The sequence below is a fragment of the Saccostrea echinata genome, unplaced genomic scaffold, assembly GCF_033153115.1.
Source record: "Saccostrea echinata isolate AGI-Se365-2 ecotype Australia unplaced genomic scaffold, CSIRO_AGI_Sech_v1 ptg000032l, whole genome shotgun sequence".
In the NCBI taxonomy this organism is placed as follows: Eukaryota; Metazoa; Mollusca; class Bivalvia; order Ostreida; family Ostreidae; genus Saccostrea; species Saccostrea echinata.
In genome coordinates this window covers 7,876,532-7,892,829 of record NW_026889781.1, presented here as the reverse complement: position 1 = coordinate 7,892,829, position 16,298 = coordinate 7,876,532, and the positions used below count along the sequence as shown (strand labels likewise).

The following is a 16,298-nucleotide window of genomic DNA, read 5'->3' as shown; positions in this document are numbered from 1 at the left end:
TGCATTAAAGATATAAAAAAAATCATTTTTTTAAATCGCTTGCCTTTGCTGAATGCACAATTTAACTTCAATGTAATTTCAGTGATTCATCTAACATATATAGTGAGTCCAGTATTTATCCTAAGTGTTCAGTTTGTTAGTGTTCAAGACACTGAAAGTCAAATGTAGATTTTTTTTTATTGGTTAAAAAAGAATAACAAATTTTAAGCACTTCAAGTTCATTGCAATACTGTAGATGACTTAATTTTTGCGACATCTTATTTTAGCGAGATGGTATTTGGTATTTATAAGCGAGATGAAATTTTCACTAACAAGTCTTGCGTAATTATGCGAAAATAAAGTTCTCATGAATAAAAAGTGATTTACAATATTGAATTCAAAGGATTATGGGAAAAATTTGTGGATAAAATATTACTGTACATTTAACCTCATTATATAAACTCCATGGGGTGAAGAAAAAACAGAGAGATATCTGAGGATTTGAGACATTTGAGTTTAAATACATAAGGATGTGGTTGGGACTTTTAACTTGATGTGATATATATCCATGGTATTCGAGATACTGATATTTGAGATGCTGAAGTTCAAGTGTATTTACTTTTTGAAAAGTGTCTGGAAGATTCCTTTATATTGGTGAAATTTATCAGTCATGAATATTTGTTGAAACAATGTAGGTGAAAATCCAATCTGCTTTAAAAACTGCATTTGTCCATAACTGATTCTGCAACAAGTTTTGGGCAAAAAGAAGGTAAAATATGAAATTAACGATAATCTAAGTGTTGATATATGCATGAAAAATGGTACATATTATATATCAAAATTAATTTTGTTCAGAAAAGGACACCATGACATATGAAATTCTGAAATAACCACTTAACTCTTTATGTTTTGTGCATCTGATAAGTCTTTGGTTTATTTTCTATCAAATATGTTAATTTTAAATTATTCTTTTGTAATTTGTTTTTGTAATTAGATAATGCTCCAATAATTGTATATTCCTCAGAATCACTCATTTTTTGTTAGAAGTATTACACAGTGCAATTTTTTGTTTTACTATTCTGTTGTAAATTTTCTTTTCAAAATTTTATTTTTGTTCTACAAGCTACTACATGTTAACATTTTTTTTTTTGGTTCTTTTCTGAGTGAAGCTGAAGCTAACATGATTATATACTATAAATATTACTTCAGTTTTATAGGAAGAAAAGAAGTAGGGAGACATGTCATCTTTTATAGGAAATATGCATTAGAATTAACCTCTTTCCAAGACTATTTAGTGTAGAAAATGGAGCTAAAACTGAAATTTTAAGCGAATTTGTTATATTCAACAGTAGTTGAGGATGAAAAGGAAATTAATTTACCAGTATTGTTTATGTCCCTAATCATTGGGGGGGGGGGGGGAGGGGGGGTGGTATTTCCCCGTAAATTTGAATGTGTTCTACGTTTGAATTATAAAAAAGAAATCTTGGCAAGTGTAGATTTAATAAGGTCACAAGTGAGCAAAATTAAAATAGGACATAATAATTAACGAGAAAATTGTTCATTTGAAACTTTTTATTTTACATACATGGACATGGATATAAGTTCATTAATAGATTTTAATTTAGTAACAGAAAAAATATATACATGTATTGTTATATTTCTTCATGATGTTTTGGAAATTTAAAGAAGGAAAATAATTAAAAATATCTTTAGTAATTTTTTTTAAGAAGTGTTTTAAATATGTAAAATAAAATGATTTTAGACTTTAAATGAACTAAAAATTGTCATTTTTGAAGTGTAATTAGATTTTAAAGCAAAACTTGTTATTCAAACCGTTACCATTGCTTATTCAGACGGACAATATTGTGTGATTTTTGTTAATTTCTTCTATAACAATTTTCTTCAATAGAAAAAGAAGCCCAAATGATAGACAAATGACAATTTTATTCACTAGTTTTTCATTACTTTTGTTTTAAAATCAAAAGCAGTAGTATTGGTATTTTGTTAGTATTAAAATTTACAGAGGTGTCAGTCTATCTTTTATAAAATACCTGGTCATTTTTTTTTCTTGAATTGCTATTGTATTTTGCAAAAAGATCTATGAATGTTGTATGTACTTAATATATCATTATACAAATGTGTAGTAAGTTAACATGTTCTTAGAATTGAGAAGATACAAGAAATAAAATTGTTTTATTTTATTAGTAATAAAAAGTGTTTTATTACATCTTATTTTTGATCTCTCTTGCTTGCAAGTACATGTACATACAGGTACTTGATTTTAATCAGCAAGTATTGATTTTATTTATTAAACATAGGTAATCAGAGATTACAGAGCTCATCTCAGTGAATGTTGTCTTTAAGTAAGGCAAAGTCCCACACTAATAATCTAGTAGTGTGCATCCCTAGATGTAACATTTATGCAATTTTGGTCTGATAGGGTTTGCAGTTACTTGGTGATGGACTTACCTAAAACTTTAAACTAGTCACTCATCCAGAAAATGTAAGTCAAATCCAGCATCTGAAGCAAGTTTGAGAGTGTCCATCCCTTGGTGCATCGTCCATGCAAGTTTGGTTCAGATAGGCCTTATAGTTTCTTGGCAATAGACCTGCTTCAAAAGACTTTAACCTGGTCACTCATCTGGAAAATGAAGGTCAGATCCAGCATCCGAAGCAAGTCCAGTAGTGTGCATCCTTAGATGTATCATCCATGCAAGTTTGGTTAACATAGGACTTACGCATTTAACCTGGTCAATCATCTGCTCTTAAAACTTTAACCTGCTCCAAAAACATTAACCTGGTCATTCTTAAGCTGAAATTGCAGCATTCTCCATGAACCTCTGATTAATATAGTGCATAGAAGTAGTTGAACAGAAATTTGCTCAAAAACTCTAATCTGGGACACCGAAGCCGATGGTATTACATAAGCTCCCCCAACTTCATTGAGGTGAGCTAAAAAGGCAGAAGATCAGCACAATTTGTATCATTCAATTATGAAGTTACTCCATGCAACTGTAATGGTTTTGGTCATGGATATTTGCCTGGGTAACTTGATAGGTAGAGCACCTGACTGCTGATGCAGGGGTCCATGATCTGATTCCCGATCCAGTCATACCCGGTACATTTTCTCCTTTCCCGTTAATAATTTGGTGCCCCTGACCACCTCTGGACCTGCAGGTGAAAGTTCTGCCATGGGCAAAAGAACTTGGGTTGGTTAAATTTTGAGGGGGAAGACAATTTATAGAGGGAGGAATAAAATAGTTTGGGTCATGGATATTAGCCTGGGTAGCTGGGTAGAGCACCTGACCCAGGGTCCTGGGTTTGATTCCCAAACCAATCAAACATTTTCTCCTTTCCCATTATACATCTTTATGTAAAGGTTATAGGCCGAAAACTGTTCATTCTATGAGAAGAAAGAACTGTTGGAGGGCCGTTAAATTTGGTTCAAATTTGTCAGAAAATTCTTTAGAAGGCTATAAAAATTTGAAAAGTTCGAGTTGAAACTAATGTCAGCTCGACACTCTTATTATTATTCAAAAAGAAAAGTTTATTTTTAATTGGCTCAGATAAATGCATTTCCATCCTATATACATGTACTTATAGAGTGTATGAATTCATTATTTTCATATTTATAATGAAGTTACTGTATCAGTGTACCATATTTAACATGCAATTTTGACTTTCTTCCTTAGGTCTATATATGCATAATTCACAGTAAATTCAATACGACAATACTCTTTTATTTCTTAGTTTGGTAGAAAATATAGGTTTATAGCTTATCTACCTCATCAGAGTCACTTGGGTGATATATTGCTATATATCCATTCTCATCTATTACCATGCTTTGAATCCTGAATGAATCAACATACATTACATGTGCATGTAAAAGGCTATGCCATCAAACTGCCATCACAAACACACAAATGCAGAAATTCAATATATTATTTATTCTTCACATTTTTGCTTTCAACATATTTCTAGAAAGCTTTCATTTTCACAATAAATGGTATAAAACAAACTCTTCAAATTCCCTTCAACATACCTTATACTAACTGCTGCAAGATCTTTAAATGTATGTATCACAGATGGACCTAATATAGTTTTCTTTTAAATGCATCTTGAATAACATCTCTTTTTTTTCATATTTGCTCGATCCAATTTAATCTCCCTTCGTGTACATTCTCCATGTATAACAATTTCTGAAACATTTTAAGTATATTCATACAGCAGTTATGATGAAATGCATTGGTCTATTTTTACAATTATAACCAAGTTTTTCTTTGCCACAGTTACATGTACATTTAAACAGGTATCTTACTCAACATATCTCATCTTCTAATTCACAGAATTACATATATTGTCAAAAAATTAAACAAAGATCTGCACATGGCAACAAGGTCCACTTTTTATTATGTCAGTGCACTGATACCTGCATATTTGAACCAAAATTTACGAGAATGACAGATTTTTTTTTAAAACAAGAATCTAAATCCACCAAATTTGATGCACAGAATTAAAATTAAAGTAAAATTCATACGTATTGTAAAGAAAATTTATGTTTCTGTTTTAATTTTTTTTATGTTGGAAATATAAAAGAATCTTCCTTCAATCCTACCTTGTACATGTACAACATAAAAACTTTTTTTATTCAAAATCTATCAAGATAGCTTTCTTTTTTTTTTAATTAAATGAAAAACAATGTATGTTCCTAAAGAAACTACTGAATGGTGAAATCAAAAGTTCCTGAAAAAATCTGTTCCCTCCTTGATTTTGCCTTTAGTCATCCTCAATGGGCAAATTTCAGATAGATAAATTGAAATCCTATACATAACACTTAATCAGAGACTAGTCTAAGGAATTAGAGACTGATTGAACTAATTATTTTCAACAAAAACGAAAACAATATGTCATTTTGACAAAATACTTTAAAAAAACATCCTTATTATTATATTAAACGATAAATTCAATTATTGAAAAAATTGTACATGACATACAGAAAGTTTCACAAACATACATGTATGTATTGGGTTTCAAATTTCAAATTTTAGTTAACAATTTGTGAAAAAGATCATTAAGTTGGTATCCACATCTAACATGCACAAAAGTTGCTTTAAGTTTTAGCTTTACCATTCTATAGTTCATACTACCTTGAAATAAAACACAGTTTCATTCTCAAATGCCATTACCACATAGACATGTACATTGTGCAGAATCCATAATTTAAATAAAGAATTTAAATAAAAAATGATTTTATCTACATGTGCTTCAAAGGCAGATCAAAACTGACACAATATCCTACTGCTGAAATAAAAAGAAAGAGCAGACACAAAAAAAAGAGATGAATTTAAGGTCTTAAAATCAACAAATCATGTAATGAAAAAGAAATTTCATCACATTTTCAAAAAGATTTAAACAATTTAACATTCACACACAACACACATTTTTACATCTTTATACAGTAATTTTTTGAATTCCTTTAAAATAATCAAACATCACTCCCACCCTCCCCATTTTTCATCATTAATGAGATGCACATTGAACTCTTTGACCCCCGTGCATGTCATCATCGTCATCATCCTCGTAAGCCTCTCGTCGACGCTGATGTTCATATTCCTCGGGATTAAACTCCGTCAAATCATGTTCCTCGGCACCATCTGGAATTATGGGTTCTTTACGCGGTGGCAATATTTTTTCCAACTCTGGAATTTTTTCAATTTTCATGTTTTTGGGAAATTTCACTTCAAATTTAATAATCAGTCGTCCCTTTTCGAATGGGTTTTTGTACATGGGCATTCCTTCATTCATTACACACTTGAGATCACTGGTTTTCACAACTTCACCTAAAAAGATACCAGAAAGCACAAATAACTACATGTAATATATAAATAAATGGACTCATTACAGTTAACTCAAAAAGGGAATGTTATCTTGACCCTTATTTTCGATATGTGTACATACAAGTATATCTTCAAAAATTTAATTAAGTTATTGTTGCCTAATGGGAAATGGACCAAATCCATTGCCACAGACAATTACTGTTGTCAAAAGGCAAATGCACACAATTCAGAACCATACACAATTAGCTTTGCCAATACGTTCTATTTCCACTATGGAAGAGTTATACTTCTAAGTGCGCTCTTTTGTGAAAAAGTTGGAAAATATACAAATCTCGCGGGATTTCTGGGACAAACGTAACATAAACATGTGAACAATATGTTGAATGTCGATGAACAATTCCTAAGAAAATGCAAATGAAATATTTTATTGTTGTGGACTTTATATACATCAAGAGTAGGAATGACAACGATATCAATTTATATCTATTGTTGATCTTATGTATTTATCATATGGTACATCTAAATACAATACACATGCCTCGGAAATGTCGTATTTTTTATTAATGGATGATAAATTTAGGGTTCCTGCTCTCTTACATATGTCTTTTAGTTCTTCTATTCTTTAATTGGAAAGACAAATACATTTAACATTTAAAACTGGATTGAGATTGGCATGTTTTGTATTATCCGCAACCAGGGCTCGACATTAACGCTTGTCCGGTACCAGTGAAAAAAAATTACGGACAAGTGAATATTGCTGGGCACTTGTCCGATTAGACAAGTGCATTTTAATATAAAGAAGTCTTCAAATAATAAAAAGAACGACTATTGAAAGTTCATCGGTAAAGACGTAAGCAGTACATAAAAAAACGAACTTCGATCCCGATATGGATCGCTATGTAATTGAGTTCACACTCGATCTGGATCGAAGTTCACTAATTGCATACTACTGCAAAGGAGGGCATGAAGTTACGTCGAGTTATGAAGTTTAGGTTCTGTTTGATTTTTGTGAACATTTATGTTGTTGTCAGGATAGAAAGTCTAGATAAAAGTTTGTTTTTATGTGTTTGTTGTATTTATCAATAACATCATGAATGAATCACATGTAATGGACTTTATATTAGTTTTCAAGTTGACAGTATTGTATCTTTATTGAACAAATTTCGGACCAGTGAAGTTGAAGTTCGGACAAGTAAATGTCTTGGTCACTTGCCCGATTGGACAAGTAGGGAAAAAAATTAATGTCGAGCCCTGGCAACGTCATGCTGTCCCAGTCAGACGACCAAACACGCCTCTAATTTTGAAGAGTTCACCAATGGAAATAGAACGTATTGGCAAATGCATCCAATCTAGTGTCACACACAATTACTACATGTATATTGCCTGTTGGCAAAAGTATCCAATCCATTACCACACACAATTACTATTGCCGATCGGTAAATGCATCTAATCCAGCGCCTACACACAAGTACCACTACATTACATACCAGGTATAGTGGAAATGACAAGGGTTCTTTTGTCCAGTGTTGTGATTGTCCTATGGAAGCCACACAGTGCCTCCACCAATTCAAGCTCCATGGTCATCACCAGGTCTTGTCCCCGCCGCTGGAAGACGTCGTGCGGTTTCTCGTCCAGAACAATGATGATGTCACCCGGCTCTAATCCTGGCTCTTGGTCCCCTTCTCCGGCAAACCGAATATTCTCACCGTCTTTCATACCTACAAAATTTTTACATTATGATAACTTTTAAAAAATATTTCTTGATACTGATACAGATAAATTTTTGCCCAATTTTATTTTTTCCCTGGCGAAGGACTGTAGAAAAGGAGATGAGAGACCACAAACTAACTTGGGAAGAACTGGAAAAAAATGCTCAAGATAGAGAGAGGTGGAAAAATCTAGTCCTTGTCCTATGTGCCCACTAAGACTAGGTAGGTGGGTAGGTAGGTAGGTATTAAAACATTCAACTCAACAATATTGAAAATCAAAATCTTGACTTAAGTCAGTCTCAGTGTATGATCTTGGGACCAGATCGACAGAAACCTTTGTACTGTGTATGAACTTTGAACACAGTGTTATCCCATGAAGTGGCATGAACCTTACAATCATTTCTCACTGACATTAAGGCAGGGTCTTTCTACATTCTCAGGTATTAAGCAACCTTTCTGCCAAGTGGGAATAAGAAAGGGAGGAGGGTTACACTAACACTTATATCCCCCTTCCAGGGCTTTCAAAAACAGTAGAAACAGGGGTACTTGTTTCAAAAATGGGAGGTTGGAACCCTGTGGAAGCGATTTTTAATTTAATACTAACAGTGTATGTTATTTAATTTTTCTCCAACAAATATTTTTGCCAGAACATTCATAATTTCAATCGGTTAAAGTACCAGGTACCGGCATATTTTGAAAGGCCTCCACTACCTGAGGGGGGAGGGCATACAATAACACTTATATCCCCCTACCTTTATCAATATGAACCTCTAGAATCTTCCTCTCTCTGTTGACCTTTTTTCCGAGACAGGTTTTACACCGGTGTTTAGGATTGATATTTTCTCCTTTACCGGAACACTCATTGCAGACCGTCTGGATCTGTTGAACCATTCCCGGTCCTAACTGGTGAATCTTGATCTGCATTCCGGTTCCTTTGCAGTTTGTGCACTTCTGTACAGCACCCTCTTTACCACCACGACCTGAAAAATATCGCATTCAGGAATATTTTTCTGTTTTAAGAATTGCAAATACGTTTTTCATCAAGTCTGCCTAACTGGTACAAATAAAAGTTAAATGCTATCCTTTGTCAAATAGATAGTGAATACTTTTATATACTGTAGCGGGAAAGTCCTTTTCCCAGTAGCGCTGCCACCAGCTGATTATCTCCCATCAGCAAGGAAACTCAAATATGAACCTCTTATAAAAAAAATTTTAAAAAAATGACCTGACCTATTCAACTCTCAATACTTTTTCTCTGACCCTGACCATCACCAACACCTGAACAGAAGTCTTAAAGACTTGTAAATGACACACAATTTCATAAAGTTAACAAATTTATTCATTCAAATCAATATAACAAGCAAAATATAAAACGATGCGGCTGAGGACTTCACTCGTGTGCGTAAAATTGTTACTCAAAACCGACACGAAGATGAGATCGACTGATATCATAGCACAATTAAAAGGGAACAACTCGGGATAACTCAATGTGACAAAACAAGAAGGTCAATCACTTCTCATATAAAAATTAAAAGCTAAACTCATCTGAGGTTATCACTCATGTGATGAGTTTCTTATCAGTAATTAGAAATAAATAAGCTATAGAATTCTCAGGAGAAAATCACCCTTAAGAATCTAAAAGTTCCTAATAAAATTTCTCTGAGGAAAATCACTCTTGAGAAATACCCAAAGTCTTCATACAACAGTAATTAAATTAATTATCAATTACAATGATCACTTGAGACAATCATCAAGTTATGTTTTCAACAAAGACTTTTCTAAAATATAATTTCTCTCACAAATAATTAAAAAGAGCCTAATTTTTGATATCAGATAGACCAACTTTCCAATAAAGTTAAAAATTAAATAACTCAGTAAAATTCTACCAAATCTAGTTTGCTATCAAATCTCAACTGATCAAAGTCTCAAACAAATCCCTAAAATTAGCCAAATAAATTACCAAAATATTTTTCTACTTCTGAAAACTCAATAAAACAACTTTCCATAAATAAAATTCAATAAGATTCCTTTCAAAAATTAAGATGTAGCCTAAACAATAACAAAATAAAATAAAAATGACTTACGTTGCCTCAAGAATGAGAGAGAACCAAGACTTTGAATTACAGAATTTACCAGGCTTTTATACTATGAAAAACAGAATTCTATACATCGCGCGAGCAAAACATAGAAAAATACAGAAAAACACAGAATCTGTATTATCACGTGACATTAACAGAAAATATAACAGAAAATCTCAATACAGAATTCTCTTAGTAAAATCTCGTCGATTCTCGTCTATAAAATTATAAAACAAACCGTAATATTTACATTACGAACATTTCTTATATTTTCAAAAATCTCGTATACATTCAGTCATTATCGAAAGAACATGCTATTCATATTTCCCGCAGTAACAGAAAAATTGATAATTTAACATTCAGAATGCCTCAGTATTCACTGTACAAAATAAAGTAAACTCCGTATACACAGGAAGTGGGAAAACGAAAGTAAACATGATGTACACACATGTGCTCCATTTACCGTAGAACACATAAGTAAGAGATCAACTTTATACATGTACATTAATTCAAACTGTTACTATCATGTACTGTACACTTTCAAAAATACAATGATATAAAAATAAAGGGGGGGGGGGGGTCATAACACTTCAATACTTTACCTTTGTCAGATAAATAGTGGATACTTTTAGGTGCTTCCCTTTGACAGATAATTGTCAGATAATTAGTAGATACTTTCAGGTAATACAATTGTGAATTTTCACATATAAACCATTGTGAGATAAATAATGGACACTGCATATACATACCAGATACTTATCTTTGATATAAAAAGTGGATACTTTCAGATACTTATCTATGTGTCTGAGACAATTAGTGGATACTTTCAGATACTTACCTTCACATTTATCACAGATGACATTTTTGGATAGGGCCAGTTTCCGGGTGGCTCCATTGTACAGGTCCTCTAAACTGACCTGGAGTTGATGAACAACATTCTTCCCCTTTGATGGCCCCCTTTGACCTCTTCTTCCTCCCCCACCACCAAAGAACATATCAAAAATGTCAAAGGGGTTGTGGAAGTCACCCCCACTTCCTCCCCCTTTAATGGCCTCCTCCCCGCCTTCGTCATAAATATCACGTTTCTTTGGATCAGATAAAACTTCATAGGCCTGGCTGATCAACTTGAACTGTGAAAATATAACGATAATTTACTTCAGCATCTCATTTCAAAATGATACTCCCACACCGCTGTGACAGTTCTTTTTGCACATCATGACAAATATTCATACAATAAGCAAGTAAAAATGAAAACGTGTAAGGCATTTTTTTTTTTCATTTAGTTATAAAAATATTTCACACTACCTCCGGTAATCTTGCACTATTTAACTGTTTAATCTAAAGCATTCCGGCTAACTTACTTTGCAACAAAGTTTTATGGATGTTAAGAAAATCTATTTTAATTGAACTGAACTTTAAAGTAAGTGAACTCATTGGACTGTATGCCAGAAATGTTTTGTTATAAATTGAGAAGTTATCATGCAATACTCCAGAGTTCCCGAAACGCACCGGTCCACGGGGCATGCCTGGTAAATTTGGAGTGGGACCAGTAAAATCTGAATTTTTTGGGTCAAAATGTCCGACAGTTTTTACAGACTGTATAAAAATGACACATAAATCTTAACAAAATCATTTAATTCAATTGTCATGACAATAAACAACGTGCAAAGCCAAATGGGAAAAACGTCAGTGGCGCACCAAGTTATTCTCGTGCATTCTGGTTTAAATGTAGATGGTGTAATGAATGTCTACTACAAAAGGCTACATAAGTCATCAAGCCATCAAGTTGCCAGCTATTTCTGCTTGATTATAGACAATTTCTTAACAAATTTATTTTCTCTAAAAATTAATCTATTAGAATTATTTACATGTATATTAAATAACTTTTAGATTTTTCACATGTATTAGTTAACATTTATTACAGGCACATTTTTCCCCATTTCTAAAAATGGCCGACTGGCTTAAAATGTAAAAAAAAAAAAACGACAACAACTTCACTTTAAACCATCATTTCACGATTAATTTGCATATTTTCACATTATTATTATTTTTCACTATTGTGGTAGTATAATACATTCTAAACAGTCAACCACTTAATATAATAATTTTATACAACGAAGCGCTGGTCTCCGCATGTAAGCGTCGGCGACGTCAAACCCATTATAGTGTATATTGGGTCCTAGCACACAAAGGGTTATACATATAATAGAAAAATATTTTAATGAAATCTAAAAAAAAAAAAAAAATTTTCAATCTTCATTTGCCAATTCTTTTTTTTACACATATTTAATTGGATTTATAGAGTTACAAAGAGGACGCTAGTGACAGGAACAAGTAACTATGAGAAAAACGCCATCAATCAGTAAATTTCTTCTATGTGATTAACAGTACCTGACACTGTACATGTGATGTATTTTTCATTTTTGATTCATAATAAAATTTTGAAGTAAAGAATGTTACAGGGGATTTACAAAGGGCATTTTCCCTAAGGTCTTCATTCCTGATCATGGACTACAGCAGCAATATTATGACAATCTGAATAGGAAATAGAAAGGGGAAAAGGGAATAAATTAGCTTGAAAAATTACCTGTTTTTCATCACTTTTATGTACATTTTTATTTTATTTTATCTAAAATATTAATGTCCGGTAAATTTTACAATCGTCCGGTAAATTTTGAATATTTACAGGACAATTGTCCAACAGATTTTTTTCTAGTTTCGGGAACTCTGATACTCTATAGCTATTACACCAAAATCATATGGACAAGTCAATCCCAGCTATCACAACCTTAACTCACTCCTACTCAACATAAAAGCCCACAAAACATAAAAACACCCAACTTCACTTGATTTTCTCATGCATAGTTAAAGGGTTATATAGAATAGAATGTGTAGAATGAATAATTTGAGAGCTTTCTGGATTTTTACGATCTTGCCATACAAGAACTTTAAGATATCCAATGTTTCGAGATATTATTCTAACTAAAATAAAATAAGGAAAAGCATTCAGAACTTCCAAATAACTTCAACACATCCATGGTACAGAAGATACCAATGTTTAAGGTAGCGATGTTTAATTGTTACACTTAAATTTGAAGATATTTATGTTGCTAATTAATATTCTGAATCATCATGATCATAATTTACCTTTTCCGGTTCATCTGGATTTTTATCTGGATGATATTTCAATGCCAGTTTCCTGTAAGCCTTCTTGATTTCATCTGGTTGGGCAGTTGGCTTGACACCAAGTATGTCATAATAACCAGTCTCTTTTACCATTTCTCAAATCTCCTAAAAAAGAAAAACAAGAGGCCCATGGGCCACATCGTTCACCTGAGCACATTGGCTTGAATTTTAAACTACCTGATGATGCTTCCATGTCAATATAACAAGTGGCTTTGTCGTACTTGAGAAGATTTTAAAAAATTTTTCCCATATATTCCTTTGTAAAAATTTGATCCCCCATTGGGCCCCACCCTACCCCTGGGGGTCATCATTTGAACAAAATTGAATCTACACTACCTGAGGATGCTTCCATATCAAAATGACTAATCATGGTTTGCAGTTCTTCAGAAGAAGATATTTTCCTTTATATTTCTATGTAAAACTTTGATCCTCCATTGCGGCCCCGCCCTACCCCCGGGGATCATGATTTGAACAAACTTGAATCTACACTACCTGAGGATGCTTCCATATAAATATGACTCATCATGGCTTTGCTGTTCTTGAGAAGAAGATTTTTAAAGATTTTTCCTTTATATTTCTATGTAAAACTTTGATCCTCCATTGTGGCCCCGCCCTACCCCCGGGGGTCATGGTTTGAACAAACTTGAATCTACACTAACTGAGGATGCTTCCATATAAATATGACTCATCATGGCTTTGCTGTTCTTGAGAAGAAGATTTTTAAAGATTTTTCCTAGTATATATTTCTATGTAAAACTTTGATCCTCCATTGTGGCCCCGCCCTACTCCCGGGGCTCATGATTTGAACAAACTTGAATGTAGACTACCTAAGGATGCTTCCACATGAGTTTCATCTTTCCTGGCCCTATGGTTCTTGAGAAGAAGATTTTTAAATGATGCCATTATTTTTTCACTAATTCCTAATTATCTCCCCTTGGAAGAGGGCATGGCCCTTCATTTGAACAAACTTGAATCCCCTTTACCCAAGGATACTTTGTGGCAAGTTTGGTTGAAATTGGCCCAGTGGTTCTTGAGAAGAAGTCGAAAATGTGAAAAGTTTACAGACAGACGGACGCCGGACAAAATGTGATCAGAAAAGCTCACTTGAGCTTTCAGCTCAGGTGAGCTAAAAACAAACAATATCATGTGTTTGTGAAACACTGATGCCCCCATCCTATGCTTATGGCATCTTATGGCAAAGGTTAAAGTTTCTAAAATGTAGGGGAAACTCCAAGGTCAATTACGGTAAAGAGAACAAAAGAGAGGTCTTGTCTGAAATGTACCTGGAATATGAAAGCCCAAAACATCAGGGTCAAGGTCAAAATTAATGGTATCCAAAGGAAGGTCTTGTCACAAGAAATAAACGGGTGAAATATGAAAGTTCTAGCACCAACCATTCAAAAGTTATGGACAAGATTAAAGTTTATCAAATGTAGGTCAAACTCCAAAATCAAGGGAAAAACAGGTCAAAACTGTTGGTACCCCAATGGAAGGTCTCGTCACAAGCAATATACATGTAAAATATGAAAACCCTTGCACCAACTGTTCAAAAGTTATGGTCAAGGTTAAAGTTTTTCAAAAGTAGGTCAAACTCCAAGGTCAAAATCAAAAGGTCAAAATTCAGAGGGCTTCAAATTCAAACTCAACTCAAAGACCATAAACTGCGAGCAGAATTAAGTCAAAATTTGGATTCTTAATATCTTGAGTTTTAGCTTAAAAAATTGCAATTTCTTATGTTCACTTCAATTCAAACATATGATGAAAAGTTTGATTATCAAAATTATTGATTATCAAAATTTCAAAAGGGATATTGGTTGGAAATTTTGACTTGTCTGTTCTCAGTTTACGGTCTTGGAGCCAGGTCTGGCCCCAAGACCATAAACTGAGAAGATTTAAGTCAAAATTTGAAATCATTATAACTTTTGAAATAATTTTGATAAGGAAACAAAATTTTCATCATATGTTAAAATTGGAATATTATACAAACCTGCAAATTTTTTAAGTAAACGTGAAAAAAACCTCAAGATATTCAAAATCAAAATTCTGTCTCATTTTCTCTTCTTGTCGGTTACACAATAAGCTAATTTAACTGATTAATATTTAAATCAAAATCAACAAATTCCTACTTAAACTTTTATAATAAAAGAATATCATGGTCCACCCCAGGGCACGGAGAGGATAAGTAAGTAAGTAAGTTATGGTCCACCCCACCCCGCCATCTTCATCTGACACATAACGAAAATTTCTGGTCATGCAGAAATACTCCTTTCTGTTTCATTTGACTGTTTGAAACATTTCCCATTCTGATCTAAAGATTCTTTCTTACTTACTGAAGTTTCTTCATCATATTTACGTGCTCATATATTCAATGGTTTGAAAAAAATTGAATGATTTCACACACACAGTACAAGGAACATTACCTGGACATTGTGTCTATGGTTAAAAAAGTCAAACAGTGCTTCTACTGAGAAGAAAAATCTACATTTGAATTTTTCTTTTTTCTCACTTACCTGGAAATTAAAATTTCTTCACACAAAGAAGATTTTATTCTAGATTACTCTCTCTTTCGTCACTAGGATTACAACATATACAGAGGTTTCTAGAGAGTTCCTCCACTTCTCTAGATCTCTCTTTCGGCCTGCCTGTTATTTTTAACCGGAAGTGCAGTACGGAAAACTGTTGGGACAACCACTAAATTTCCGTAAAAAAATAAAAAAAAATAAAAATCCCCTTCAGTGTGAGATTTTTGATAATGCATTTCAAGGGCGAATCCATGAATTTTTCCAGGTGAGTGGTTGGAGGGGAAGGGGGAGGGGTTTCAACATCCAGTGACTTAGAGATTTTTTTTTTAGTCTGCAAAAAAGAATTCTCGTGTATTCGAGTACTCTTTTTATATATATCGATAGGGATACCTATTCAGTTACCTGTGGTGTGGGGGAAGGGGGGGGGGGGCTGAGACTAGCCACTGAGGATTTTTTGTCTCTAGGTGTGGGTGGGTCCACACCTAGTCAAAAATAATTCGACTCTTATATTTTGATATTCAATAAATAAATAAATAAATAAAAAAAAAAAAAAAAAAATAAAATAAATAAATAATAAATTTTAAGAATAAATATAAAATAGATTATATGGAACCAACTTGACGAAGACACAGTGCGCGCAAAATCTATCGAGGCCTTCAAGACCGCCCTCGACAAGATTTGTCAATAACATCGACAGCGCCTCTCCCCCGTCGTATAAAAGCCAGTATTGGTTACCACGACGTACCATATACAGATACAGATAGATAAATAAAAGAGATAAATTAACACCAAAAATGTAAAGTCTCTATGTTGCACATAGATACCTGAGGACAGCCCAACTATCGCAACACATTTTTTTTAAAAATATTTTGCGCGTATTGGTAAATCAGCTGGAAGTCTACATCCAGTGTTTCTTTTAAGGTTTCTCCTATGTTGTTCATGCTTTCCCTGCTCTTTTCCCATTTTATTGCCAGTTTCCTGCATGGT

General features: G+C 33.3%; 1 protein-coding gene across 1 annotated transcript; it reads right to left on the bottom strand.

Annotated features, from left to right (window-relative positions):
- Window positions 1-3,911: 3,911 nt before the first annotated feature.
- Window positions 3,912-15,401, bottom strand: LOC133198016 (dnaJ homolog subfamily A member 4-like). The gene is made up of 6 exons (XM_061334165.1): window positions 15,300-15,401; window positions 12,751-12,894; window positions 10,442-10,733; window positions 8,278-8,505; window positions 7,304-7,534; window positions 3,912-5,819 (listed from the first exon to the last, which is right to left on the bottom strand). Exons 2-6 carry the CDS (start codon window positions 12,880-12,882, stop codon window positions 5,500-5,502), a joined length of 1,203 nt encoding a protein of 400 aa, XP_061190149.1. The 5' UTR covers window positions 12,883-12,894; window positions 15,300-15,401; the 3' UTR covers window positions 3,912-5,499.
- Between the last annotated feature and the right edge of the window lie 897 nt (window positions 15,402-16,298).